This window comes from Engystomops pustulosus, chromosome 5 (genome assembly GCF_040894005.1).
Source record: "Engystomops pustulosus chromosome 5, aEngPut4.maternal, whole genome shotgun sequence".
NCBI classification, from domain to species: domain Eukaryota; kingdom Metazoa; phylum Chordata; class Amphibia; order Anura; family Leptodactylidae; genus Engystomops; species Engystomops pustulosus.
The window spans coordinates 188,577,931-188,592,123 of record NC_092415.1 but is presented as its reverse complement, the minus strand read 5'-3'; the positions used below and the strand labels follow the sequence as shown (position 1 = coordinate 188,592,123).

Genomic DNA, 14,193 nt, shown 5'->3' with positions numbered 1-14,193 from the left:
CTTCAAAGGGATTCTGGAGCATTGTCTTCTCGTTTGGTGTTGTATGAGTTTATCTTCACTGACTAGTCCAGGGAAACACAGACCATAAAGAATAATGTTGTAATTTGTGGGAAAATCTTTCAGCCATATTTACACTTCATTATACAGCTGCAATAGAAGAACCCAAGGTCGAAATGTAATATTCTCAGCTCTGCTTGGTCTATAGGCATGGGATTCCTGTACAGTGTAGTGATTTGTCATTTGATGAGTGTCCCCCATAGATCTCATGAATATTAAAGGCCTTGGAGACAAAGTATTCTTGTTTCCCATAACAACCTGAGCTGAGATTCTATCTTCCAAATGGTGGAAGCCAAAAGACTCTGAATCTTTAGAATTGTTTCTTACACAGAAATATTAGTACCTTGTTAAGCAAGTCTGTTAAATCTGTTTAAGTGGGGGGGGGCTGTGTTACTATCTTTTGGGAGCAGCAATGGGTTATGCCTTGCAGCGGCGCTCAGCTGAGTGGAATTGCAGTCATTACATTTGTGAAAAACAGTACATTAGTACAATGATTTTTTTTCTTCCAAAAAAAATCTGTGCAATATTGCGTCTAAGCAATATAGACAGTCCCCTCGGCTATGTAAAATATAGGTGCTTAAAGAGAACCCGTCAGGCAAAATAACCCCCCTAAACTAAATATATTTTCATAAACTGCCATTAGAGAGCATTGCCTCTATCCCTTCATTGTCCCTCTACATGGCTGTAAACCTAAGCAATGAGGTCCTAAAGCTGTATGCAAATGACCTGTGAAATGTCCAATGAAGCATTAGCATATTCAAGCTGTCCAGCTTATTCATGAGTGGGAGGCACAGCCACACCCCAGTGCTTGACTGACAGCCTGTATAATGGTTTGAGGCTGTATAATGATGTGCTTCCTGGTGCTGGTGGCCACACCCCCTGCAGCCTGTGTGTGCATGTGTGTGTGTTTAGGAGAGATACAGCAGCTCCAGGCAGCCATGTTACAGCAGAACATGTCAGATTCATGTGTAGCTGATGTCTGTGTCTCTCACCTGTGTATTAGGAGGATGCAGCATGTCAGCAGATGCAGCACACACACTAGCAATGCTTTACTATACATTACACACAGACATGAGCAGGGGGAGGAGAGGGGAGGGGTAACAGGGGTGACATCACTGCCTCTGACCATGTGACCAGCCTCATTTACTTGATAAAGAATAGATGATTTTACAATGAATAATGTATGAAATAACTAGATAAAGGCTGGGATGGGATCCTTGTGAGCTGCTCCAACAGGTAGAGGTGACAGGACTAGTGACAGAGACCTGATGACAGGTGTCCTTTAAGTTGAATTTGTATGTAAGTCGGAACGGGTACATTTGTAGATCCAGGCAAAAAATTTTTTTTGTTGTTGTTGTTATGAGATGAAGTATTATCAATAAAGCTTCATAACAGACACCTTACAGCTTTGGAGCCGGGGACTAAAGTAACATCCAGAGAGCTTCACCGAAGGTCACAGGGGGACTAATAGGTGCGTCTAAGTCTGGTGTCCATAAGTCGGGGACCCCCTGTAATCTGCTTATAAGTGAGGGTCTTAAGAGTTGGACCACATTCATCTAACATGTTTTAAAGCAAACCTGTCACCCGGAATGTAATTTTTAGCTGTGACAGGTTCTAATAGCCTATGCAATGCTGATTTCAAAAATGCCTTTCAGCATTCTGAATAATTTCAGTAGTTTATATAAGTTTCATTCACATTACCTGTTTCCCTACCAGCAGTCTGCGGTGAGTCCTGATGTGGGGACAGCGTGTGTGCGCTTGTGTCTCCTCATGCATTCTACTTTTACTCCACACCTTACCAATTCTGCCTGCTCAATCCATATGACGGGAAGTGGGGAGGGAGCTGCATTAGATTGGGAAAAGACTGACACAGGCTGCAGCTGCCCCCTCACCCTGAGACTGGCCACACACTGTTGGCAGGGAGCCAGGTAATATGAAGTAAAATGATTTAAAATGTTCACAAAGGCACTTATAACATTAGCACAGTATAGGCTATCAGAACCGGTCAGCAACTGAAAATCACATTCCTGGTGATGGGTTCGCTATGAGAAGTATTGACATTGCCAACTAATGTGCAGCTTTAGCAGACACAAAGTAAAAATTGGTTTCTCAGTTCCTTATAAGTTTGTCGCATCTTTAATTTTCTTTTTAGTTGCCAACTTTGTCTCCTTCCTTAAGAAGTTAGGCTTTGTTTGGAAACTCACCACACCACCTCTGGGGAGAAGATTTTTTTTTTTTAGATTTCAGTGTATTCACAAAATGCAATGTTAATGTAATGCAAACGCACATTGTGATTCGTCACATCTCCTTTCCACAGCGGAAACCAAAGCACAATTGTTTCAAAACACAATTTAAACATCGCTGCCTTTAGGGTTATTGTAGTGTGTGCTCTAGTGAATGTATGTTGGTACATTTGTCCAAAGCACATTTTGGAGATCCAGACTGTCCATTGAATTTACAAGATACATATATTTCTTCACTTATGTGTGATTACAAAAAAAAAAGTTTCTGGTTATTGTATCTATCATTTTAACAATAGTTGTATTAAAAAATGTCTACTGTCTAATGTGTGCCAAGTAGTTTGCAAGAATGGTCATGCACAGCATAGCTTTACTGCTTTCTCCTCACTGTCATAGTAGGATTTAGATGGTGAACTCCCATCATTCACAAGCCTCTGTTACACACTCCAGTAGCTCAACTATGGCCTCTGCACTTTCCACATTGGACAGCTCAATACTGCAGCTTCTCTCCCTCAGCCAAAACCATCCAATTTCTATGATACGCTCTCTAATATCACAGAGGACGGCTCAGTGTAATACAGTTCATTACTGCAGCTATTTTCCCTTTCCTCTGAGAGATTGGAGAGGGTATAGCTAACTCTGTGTGATGCAGCTCAATACTGAAGCTTTTTTTTTTCTCAGCTACGCTCTCTGGTCTCACAGAGGACGGCTCAGTGTGATGCAGCTTCTTTTTCTCAGCTACGCTCTCTGGTCTCTCAGAGGATGGCTCAGTGTGATGTAGCTTCTTTTTCTCAGCTACGCTCTCTGGTCTCACAGAGGACGGCTCAGTGTGATGCAGCTTCTTTTTCTCAGCTACGCTCTCTGGTCTCACAGAGGACGGCTCAGTGTGATGCAGCTTCTTTTTCTCAGCTACGCTCTCTGGTCTCTCAGAGGATGGCTCAGTGTGATGCAGCTTCTTTTTCTCAGCTACGCTCTCTGGTCTCACAGAGGACGGCTCAGTGTGATGCAGCTTCTTTTTTCAGCTACGCTCTCTGGTCTCACAGAGGACGGCTCACTGTGATGTAGCTCAATATTGGTGTTTCCTTCCATTAGCCACACCCCTTTCATCTCTCTGAGGACGGCTCAGTGCGGTACAGCTCAATACTCCTGCTTCCCTCTCTCAGCCGCACTCCAGTACTAGGGGAAGCTTCTCACAGCCAAAGCTCCGAATGTAGAAAGCTGCATTTTAGAGATTGATTTATGAATGCAGAACATTATACTTCTAGCTCTATATGTGTTTGATAATTTTTTCCCCCTCTTTGCACAAATGTGTCCCTATCCTTTAAAGGGCACCTGCCACCGTGGTGAAGAGTGAAGAACTGTATGCAAATGAGCCTGAGGGGCTCCAGGCTCCATCAACACCTATGCAGCATGGAGCCCCTCAGGCACATTTGCATACAGTCCTTCCTCCTGGAGGTAGATGCCCTTAGGCAGGAGCTGTCTCCTCTACTGACACATCAGTGTTGGTAAATCCTCTTCTTCCCCATTAAGTTGTGATCAGTCATCTATTTTTTTTTTTTTTTTCTTTTTTACAATTTGCACAAGTTTTCTGTGTATAACATCCTATCACACAGACGTCTTCTGTCTGTAATCAGTCTGATGACTTGACAGATGAGCCATATGGCGGCCGCTCTCCTTCCCATGTGTTGCTGTTTTATGACTACTTCTTATACTTGTGATACATTTGTATGCGTTTTGTTATGATACATGTGTAACGTGCATCTTCTTTCTTCCCACAGACTCGTCATCTGCTGACAAACCATCCTGTACTACTCCCTCCACGTCATCTGCCCCTGGACTGAACCCCTCCACCGCTCCTCCCTCCTCGTCCACCTCTACAGTCCCCGTGTCTCCGGTGCCACAATCCCCAATTCCTTCACTATTGCAGGACCCCAATCTCCTGCGACAGCTGCTCCCTGCCTTGCAAGCCACTCTACAGATTAATAATTCTAATGTGGACATCTCTAAGATTAATGAAGGTACATATACAATGTTGTATTCAATGTTTCTTATCCAGTGTGTATCAGTGCATGAGGCTTTACCGAGAATGAGCGGGAGGTCATGTGATCCCAGCATTGGTTGGATGCTTTGTTGTGTTTGTGCAGTGATATGGAGCCGTTTGGCAAAGTTATGTATCTTCCTTCATATACAGGTGACATCTAAGATGATGCGACCAGGGCCTAAAGATGTGTGCATGTCAAAAAGAGGCATTTATTAACTCCGCACATTGTTGTGTGCCTCTGCTTGAACTGGATTTTATATTATGCTTGTGCAATGTTTCTCTTTCGATGCAAAGTTGTATGAAGGCGCACATAAGTGTTCTGCTGGATGATAGGTACCCAGATCTTTCCATCTGTAGTATTTTTTTTTTCTGGCTTATGTGAAAAGTTGTCCTGGCAGTGACCAGGAAGTTTTTAGGGAATTTTTCAAATTTCATGAGGGCTGATGTTGATGGTTCTGATACAAGAGACTCTCCTTGTAGCGAAAAGCTGCCAATTCTTCTATGCTTTGTGCTGGTTGTTTTTACAATAGGCTCTTTTCAGCCCTCCTTTTGGTGACCCCAATACTCATTACTTAATAGGCTCTTATTAATAGTGATTTCATAGAGCCTTGGTTATAAGGTGCCGCTATATTTTCCAATGGAGAGATGTCCGACAGATGGTGACACACTCACCTGGGCTTTGTGCTTGTTGGATCGGTTTCGGGCCACGGATCTCAGCGGAGCCCTTTCATTTTAATAGTAGATGTATTGGCACGATTTTACGTATTTCTAAAGTATGTGAAAAGAAAAATTCTTGCACTTTTACCCCTTTTTAGTGAATGGTATAGATTGGTAAAACTCTGGAATTTGTTTTATTACAATTCTTTTATATGTTGATAAGCGATGGCCTCTGTATCGAGAGAAGTCGATCTTGAGAAGAATGAGATTGTGCTGCCACCTAGTGGCCGGATTGGTTTAATGCACAGACTACATATAACTTGCAGAAAATGACTTTCATTTTCACTTTCATTCTAAGCCATACATCAGGCAAGGAAGTTAGTTTTAATAGTTTTGATAGAACATGTTGTTGTTGTTTTTTATTCGTCTTGTGCCTGAGTGCATCCGCACAAATATTACAACCTAGATGTGGTTTCAGTCCTTACAGCTGCTGTGACACAAGCCTCTTTACAATCTATACTACACAAGATCATTACTGCTGGGCCCTCCGCGTTCAACATCACGTCCCTAATCTCCCAGGTGGCACAGCTGTCCGCACAAGGTGAGCAGCGTCCTATGTTATGGATCAGCCCCATGGCTTGCATGCTATTGCCTTTATGAACTAAAAGGTGTATTTTTTTTTTTTTTTCCAGCAACACAGTCCAATCAGTCTCCAATGTCTCTGACATCTGATGCCTCTTCACCGAGATCATATGTATCCCCCCGGATCAGCACACCACAGACTAACACCGTTCCCCACAAGCCCCTGATAAACACAACATCTGTATCTTCACAGCCAAAGGTAACACCTGGCCGCTTGCCGACGCTTTTCTTTACCTTGGATTAGAGTTGCTGTAAGGCCTAATGTAGAGGAACATATGGGGGCCTGTGATCCGGCTGCACAATTTGCTTACCTAGAGATCTTATGGTATTTGTTCACGGTGTTGTGAGCAGACATTGTCTCCCCACGCTGTGACCTGACTGGGTGGCTACTATGCAAAATATGGGACATGTCCCATACTTTGCCAAATTATGTCCGCAGCTTTCTACAAGGAGGTCGGGTGAAGTTTTTCACCTAAGCCCTAGTGAAATCTTTGCCAAATGTTCCTTTGTCTGCTTTCTCATGTGTGTTGACTTTGTGATGTCCATGTCTTTGTAGGCCAATACCACGGTTGGTGCTAAGCAAGGACCATCAACACAGACTGTACCCCAGCAGGCTGTTACTGCTGACAAACCCCAAGGACATGAACCCACTTCCCCCCGAAACCTTCAACGACAAAGGTCAGTAACCAGCAGGTAGTTATTTCAGAGCAAGTCTTGTTCTTAAAAAGGGCTTCATAGAGATGCATTGTGCATTGTGTTACATTGTTTGATCAATTGTATTATGGAAACTCCCCCAGTTCATGTAATGCAAGGGATGCATTCCCCATTTTTGTCTGGTCTTCATTTTTAACTATCCGTTATACATCGCTACTATCCTGTTCATGGTGACAACAAGATGGCGATATACCTATACAAGTAACAAAGCCTCTACTGTACTGAGATGAGTCAAGTTTAGTCATTGCAGGGGGTCATGTGAACATGTGGATGAGAAAAAAATATGAATATGTGAACATATTTGCCTGATTTGGAGCAGATTGATTTTAAGTAGATGGGTGAGATTTCATGTAAAGGGACTTCTTCATACCCTTCATTAGGGGGACTTGTAGTTTAAAGAAGTAATACCTGGTGACAGGTTCCCTTTAAGCCCAATGTAAACTTATTGTAATGGTGCAGGTTCCTACAAGCGCATTTTATTCCATAAAATATCATCTGAATACATGTGTAAAATTCATCTAGTAGGGATGTTGAAACCCTCCCCCTGTTAATATTTTGGACGTACATCACTGACTTGAGTAATGAATCTGCTTTTATGGATCTTTCTATAGTAGTCAGAGAAGCCCGTCTCCCAGTCCAAACCACACCTCCAGCACTTGTGCGTCCAGCACGTCATCAGTAACGCAGAGCACGTCTGCGCGGTCGTCATCCTGTTCACTGACTCCAACGCTAGCTGCCTACTTCAATGAAAACCTTATAAAGCATGTTCAAGGCTGGCCATCAGATCATGCAGAGAAACAGGTACTGTACGCTGATGTTCTCTGTTACTAATCTGAGGTCTGCAGATTTGTGGTTTTATATACATTTATACATTTTTGTGTTTTACCCAGTGTTCTCACTCTGTCCAAACAGATACAGGTAGTAGGATAAGCTTTTGTGGGATTGTTAGACCCACCCGGGACTGATGTAAATTGCACTTTGTGTCTGTTCTATATGAGTAACGGTATCTAAACATTTCCTTTTCTCTAAACTCTCAGGCCGCAAGGTTGCGTGAAGAAGCTCACAACATGGGGAGCATTCACATGTCAGAAATTTGTACAGAGTTGAAAAATTTAAGGTCTTTAGTTCGAGTATGTGAAATTCAAGCGACTTTGCGTGAGCAGAGGTCAGTATAACTTTCTTGTTTTATCTTGCAATTCTAGTTAAAAATAACAAACCCCATGGTAGAAACAGACCCTGCTAAATTTAATAGGGTTTTTGGGCCACTGTGTGAGATAATAATCATCCCTGCTTTCTCTGCTTCTCCGTGCCCACGGTGCAACAGAAAAGCTAAAAATACATTAAACTTGTTGCTTGTGATTGGCTGATTTAGAGGCCAAAAACCAAATTGACATAACTGGACGCAGCATGTCAGTCTAGCTAAACGGCCCACATGCTGATTAATATTGGGAACTATGCTGTGATTGGCCTGTGTATTTTGGAAACTACAGTGTCCTGTGTAAAGCACCAACCACAGTACACAGGGCAGAGTCCTAGCATTATAGTCATATGATACAAGGATCCCCTGGTTCCACGCTGCAGTCCAGATCAAACTTTGGTGCAGCTGTTATGCAGTGAAGAAGTGGCGCCTTAGATCCTATATCTCTATAATGTGAGGAGTCCTGTCCCCAGCAGTGAGGTCAGTACATGAAATGGACACTGCACAGTCCATGATTCACAGACTGACCACAGCAGTCTGGGGAAGCCATAACACATGGACAGCGTTTTCAGTCTTGAGCTGATTTTATGTGGAACCAGCTTTGATGGAAAGTTTCAGTATAGGTTATCTATGTAACATTTATTTGGCTCCAACACTCAATCTCCACAAACATAAAAATTTCCTTTAAATGTCTGTTCTGTTCCTGATCTAAGGATCTAATGTCTGTTCTGTTCCTGATCTAAGAGTCTAATGTCTGTTCTGTTCCTGATCTAAGGGTCTAATGTCTGTTCTGTTCCTGATCTAAGGGTCTAATGTCTGTTCTGTTCCTGATCTAAGGGTCTAATGTCTGCTCTGTTCCTGATCTAAGGATCTAATGTCTGCTCTGTTCCTGAACAACATTTATTGGTCCAAATGTCATACTGCTCAACTTTAATGGGTCACATCAGTAACCAGCACCCTAGATGTACCAACAACCACAGTAATGCCAACCCAAAAATTATAAATGTTGCAGTACAGCAATAAATACCATCCTAGCAACCAATGAAGGCTTCCATCGGCTATGTTACATCAGTTATGGAAATGTTCATTGGACTCTGTGAGCATGGTGCAGAGCAGGGTGCAGAGCAGGGCTTGACAGGCTGCATGTGGCCTGCTGGTGCGACTTGTGCACCCTGGTCCCCAGGCTGAGATGAATGTGGCTGCACTTCATGTACATGCTCAGGAGTGAAGCTCCTCTGCTATAGATTATAGAGGAATAAGGCATTGGGAAGGAATGGCCATGTCTCAATCACTACTAGAGGGACAAGGTAAACTAGCCGGTGGAGTTGGAGTCCGTGACCATTTTGGGAGTCAAGGTTTGGGATATTGAGAAGTCTGAGGATTGTCTTACCGCCTCCACAGCCCTGCTTCAGCATACCCTGCCTTGAATGGTTTTCGGTATCTTTATGTCAACAACTTTTGATTAACAACCAGCGACATCATTTCCATTTAAAATATGACCTGTGTGCAACCTGGTCCCGTTCAAGTTAATGAGCCGGAGCTGTAGTACCAAGCACGGCCTCTATATTTAGCACTGTACGTAGTAGAAAGTGAAGCTCCTGTTGCTTTAAGGGAACCTGTTGGTTAAACCCACCCAGACTAAACAAACATCTCTGAAAACTGCTATTCTACAGTACAACTATCCCTATGTTGGTTACCCACATGCCTTTAGTCCATTTGTACCGTTGACTTATAATCTATCCATATTCATTATGGTCTAGCTCAGCCGCACCTTCAGCTTCCTGATTTCTCTTCAGCCGCCATCTTGGCTCTATATTATTTCCCCTCTCTCAGGAATGAGAAAGACGTTGGTTATGTGTGACTTGCTGAAGAGAATTCCTGAGGGAGGATTGAATTGAAGAGATTGAGACACTTACTGTATGTGACCAGCTGAAGAGAAGGTCTCCGTTGGGAATTCTCTTCAGCGAGTCAAACAACAAACGTCTCTCTCATTGTTGATGGAGGGGAAATTAGCTGGAGGCGCAGCCGAGCAGCAAGGACATGAATTTTTCCAGATTCTCCTCAAGGTAAAGACTACGGTGGGAAATACATGTGGTACAGGTATGGGGGGAACAACATAGGGATAGTTCTATTGCTCTATAACAGCAGTTTTCTGTTTAGTTAGTATAGGTAAGTTTTTAACAGACTGGTTCCCTTTAAATCTTTTCACTGGGCAGGTCCCAGACAACCCCTTTAATCTGGCTCTGTAACAAGTGTGAATGAGCCCAGTTTAGACGTCATTTTGCCATCACAATGTGATCAGTCCCAGTGACGCTTGCTTTTTCTCTCTTCCAGGATACTGTTTTTGAGACAGCAAATTAAAGAACTTGAAAAACTTAAAAATCAGAATTCCTTCATGGTGTGAAGAGTCGCCTCCCTCGTGGACTTGGTTGGGACTGTAAAGCCAGGGAGCGTGCCCGGTCTCGACACTTTTGAGCTGCATACGAGTAGGCTTTGGACCGTCGAGTCGGGCAGTGGACACTTAAGAGGGAAAGCGGGGACTGGACGGGGCGTCAATTCAGGGGGCTAAAAAAAAAACAAAAAACTAAATAAAAAAAAAATGAAAATCCAAGCGTGATTTGTATAAAAAAAAAACCTTTAAAAAAAAAAAAAAAACAACCCCTTGAACTGTAGATTTCTTGTAGATGTATCCTTCACGTTGTAAATATGTTTTGTAGATTGGAGCCATGGGACGCCCATGTGTATCAGAGCTTTGACATCCAAAACTAATCAATGCTGAGGTGGTGAAACCCTCGCCTTTCATGTAAGCTTGTCTGCAAAATTAGCCGTTATTATATATATATTTCTATTTTTATTTTTTTTTTTGTTAATTTATCATTCAGAAATATTCATAATTTTTTTCCAAATTTTTTTATTTTTTTTCCCCTTTTCCTTTTCCTCCCAGAAGTTTTGGTTCCTTACACCAAACAAATGTGTCTGTGTCTGATCCGTTTTTTTTTGGGTACAGTGTACAAAAACATGTGTGCTAGATGTCATACTCTCACCCGGGACAGTGCTTCATCTACGTTATTTTATTATGAAAAAAATTTTTTTCCTGCAAAAAAAAAAAGTGATATTCCTGGAAGTGTTTCCTCCCAATGACTAGACGACGTTTCCCAGATGCGTATACGTTTTTGTTTTTTTTTTCTCCATTTTCCTTAACGGCACTGTTGCTATGGCACTTTTTTTTTCCTTCTATATTTTTTTTTCCATTCCTGTGTACAGTAGCTTAACAATTGCGGTGATTTGATCGACAAAAAAAAAATCCCTGAACTCCCCCCTTCCCCACCACTCGCTTGTATAAATTATTGAAGTTCTTTCCACACGCAGCCTACGATTTACTGCCGAGCCGGACATTACTCGCTCAGTCATACAATAACCAAAATTATCGATATTTTTTTTTTTTTTTTGGTTTGCCCCGTTGGAAAAAAAAAATTTAAATAAAGGAAAAATCTTCAAATATTTGTGTGGGGGAACAGAGGAAAACAAGCTAGTCAGATGTGAACTGTATCTGTTGTAATAAACCTGTTTAAAGAGATTCCCGATTCTTTTCTTTTCAAGTAATTATCACATGGGGGGGAGGGGCTTGTGTGTCTGTTCAATGGATCCGTTGGTTCCCGTTATCGAGTACTTGGCAATGCTCTTCACTATAGTGGGGGGAGGGGGGCATTGATGCGTATGGATCTCTACCAAATTTGCTCTTTCTATACATGGACCCGGGCTGTTCCTGCGATCCAGTCCTATCTGTTCAGCCATCTCCAGAAGCCTGATGTCAAGTTGGTTCCTAAAATCTCGCAATAAAGTAAAAAAATAAATAAATAAATTAAAAAAAAAATTACTCAGCAGGGCCATAGTTTTCGTACTTTATTTTCTCCAATGGATTTACGATTAAGAAGAGTAAGTAGTAGTGTGCCTCCCCGGTCACCACAATCACAGCTGTTGGAGGCGGGGGGTTCCTTGCATTGTTTGGTTGTTACATTGTTAGAGATTATTTAGAATTGATAGAAGACAAAAATAATCACAAGCCCAGGCCTGCAACACGTTTGTTCTCTGTGTGATGCTGCCCCCTTGTGTACAATGTACTAAATGTGCAGTCGTGCGTCACTGCCCTACTCTCTAATAAAACAGAGAAGAAAGATAATGAAAATACCATAAAATGAAAACTCTCCAGACCAAACACCAACAAACCTGGGAATGTGTTTGTTTCCTGCTTTGGATTCTCTTATATCCTGTGTTTATTTAGTGCCATATTCAGACAGAGAGGCAAACTTGTTTTTTTTTTTTTTTTTTTTTTTTTTTTGGGCTATTGGTTTCTTTATGTGCTCTGTGGGAAGGATTTTGATTCCTATATGTTTGTTTATTTATTTTTTTTTTATGCCCCCTAGAGTGTAGGAAAAAAGCCCCCATTGAACCTAGAAAGTCAATCAAATACCTTTACAGCAGGTGGATACAATAGAGGTGACGCCTATGGATAGGGCCTAATTAGTTTTGTGGGAAATGCATTATGATGCACATGTACACGGGGTGAGCGATCTTCATACAAGGTGGGTGTTGGCTGCATAAAGCAGCAAACACCCGCCACTGACCCCTGCTATTAGCATTGGTGCGAGTGTAAACCATTCAGATGCCACCACTGGCTCATGGACGCCACCGTGACATCATTGGGGAGCAACAATCCGATCCCACGACGGCCTGGAGTACACATTTTTTTTTAGGCAGAAAAAAACCTCTTTATGTATTGAAAGATAGGGAGTGAAAAATAAGACTTTAAGAGTCTTAAAGGGTTAGATATAAGATTTTCATCTTTCAAATTGCACCAGACTTCGGGGTGTGCTCACACGTGGCGTTAACACATAACTTTTTCAGACTCCTCACAACAGCTGAGGAGATCAGATTTGCCAAATTACATTGCTGTCAACATTGTGTTTACAAAACACATGAATTAACATGTTAACTGCGTTTTGTAAAAGCAATGTTGACAGCATTGCTCTCCTTCTTGACTGTTGTGATACTTTCTAATACATATGCGCTTAAGATGAGATGGAACAGAAGATTGCCTGAGGCGAGTCAAGTTTAGAGGCTAAGATGACTCTTCTCTGCTCACTGTCTCCTGACTTTTGATGAGATGTTTTAAAGGTAATATTTTATATAAAAGAGGAAATTTTGGAAAGGACATTTCATACCTGAGGGGGGGCTAGTAGTTTAATGGGGTAAAACCTGTTCTAGATTGTGTAGTGATGCCTGGGGCCGAAAACACAATTTCCCGCTTTCTCTGGCGCTGATCGTGCAGTACAGAGAGTGAAGTTTCTGGTGCGGTTCCTCTTTAAGACTCCGCTTTGTAGATTGAGATCAGTAAAATGTCCTGTACTGTACAGACTTGCAGAGTTTGTAGATAAGAGCAGATTTCAGATATTTTTCCTATATAAACTTCCCGCTCTCCGGTCCGGGTCTGTTGCTGGCGGAACGTGCACGATCTTGATGATCCAGAATTACAAGAAGTTATAATGGATCAGTTTAGTCTCCAATAGACGGTTAATTGAAGCACGGGCGCCGTTCTCGTCTCGGGCTCCCGCGGGTGCTCTGCTCTAATCTCGGCTCTTAGCATTGTGTGGTGGTATTATCTGTGCGGCAGATTACATTGTTTCCCCTCATGTTCTGAGATGTATTCAAACTTGAAAGACAAACTTGCAAATTTGCATTATTTCCCACAGATTTTTAAAGGGGAAAAAAATACTGTCCCAGATTTACTAAGGTCCTTGTGCCAGTTTTTTTTTAATTGGAGTTTGCACGTTCTTTAATATGCAAACTGCTTGCACATGTATTTAAGAAGTGTCCAACACACTTTGTGTCACAGCTGCACTGTACCAGACGCGACACAAAATTCTGCACTGAAATGGGTGTTCTGGTGCGGAGTCTGACCAAGCGACAAATTTAACCCTAAAAGTCCAACAGAAATGTGTCACATACCCCATGTTAAAGGAGCACCAAAAAAAAAAAAGTGGTGCGCTCTCTCGGAGCAGTGCAGAGGATCCCAGATTTATGGAGAACAGGCGCCAGAAATCCTGAATCTGGTGCCCCCTGCACTACACACAGGTAACTGCACATAGTACACACTGCACTATTTTTAGTAACTGTGCCCCACTCTGTGGGGGTGCAGTAAGGGGCGGGGCAAAAGGTGTATGGCTTAGGGCAGTGATGGCGTCAGCACTGACACGCGTAGTCATTTTTGCTGACACGCGGCCGCCCAGCGCCCGCTGTCCCCCCCCCTCCCTGTGTAATGTGCTGCCCCAGTGTAATGTGCTACCCCTATGTTAAAGGGGTATTCTCGCCTGGGCATTCACATTCAGTTTCACTAATCTTCCATTTATAAACATTTCTTCAATTGAATGTTATTAAAAAAAATGTTCCTGTGTGAAGATAATTTCTCATAAATGTAGTCATTCTGTCCCTTAGAAACGAGATAGCTTCCTCGGTTACGACCACGTAACACTCTGGCAGCAGTGGCCAGACATGCGCTATTGAGTCCTGTCTGACCTCCTGGATTCAGCAATCATTACCACAGGACGGCTGTGGGACATGCAGTAACTCCCGGACATTTCATATAC

The 14,193-nt window shown here is 42.5% G+C and overlaps 1 protein-coding gene across 4 annotated transcripts in view; it reads left to right on the top strand.

The window, feature by feature from the left end:
• Positions 1 to 10,132, top strand: part of WAC (WW domain containing adaptor with coiled-coil) — a 39,458-nt gene extending 29,326 nt beyond the window's left edge. For 3 of the 4 annotated variants that reach the window (XM_072154082.1, XM_072154081.1, XM_072154083.1), the window contains exons 8-14: positions 4,076 to 4,315; positions 5,474 to 5,596; positions 5,688 to 5,836; positions 6,194 to 6,315; positions 6,963 to 7,152; positions 7,389 to 7,516; positions 9,884 to 10,132. In XM_072154082.1, coding sequence (XP_072010183.1) covers positions 4,076 to 4,315; positions 5,474 to 5,596; positions 5,688 to 5,836; positions 6,194 to 6,315; positions 6,963 to 7,152; positions 7,389 to 7,516; positions 9,884 to 9,953 — 1,022 coding nt within the window. In that variant the 3' untranslated portion in view covers positions 9,954 to 10,132. The remainder of the gene's footprint in view (positions 1 to 4,075; positions 4,316 to 5,473; positions 5,597 to 5,687; positions 5,837 to 6,193; positions 6,316 to 6,962; positions 7,153 to 7,388; positions 7,517 to 9,883) is intronic. The other variant, XM_072154084.1, reaches the window with a different exon arrangement.
• The last annotated feature ends 4,061 nt before the right edge of the window (positions 10,133 to 14,193 follow it).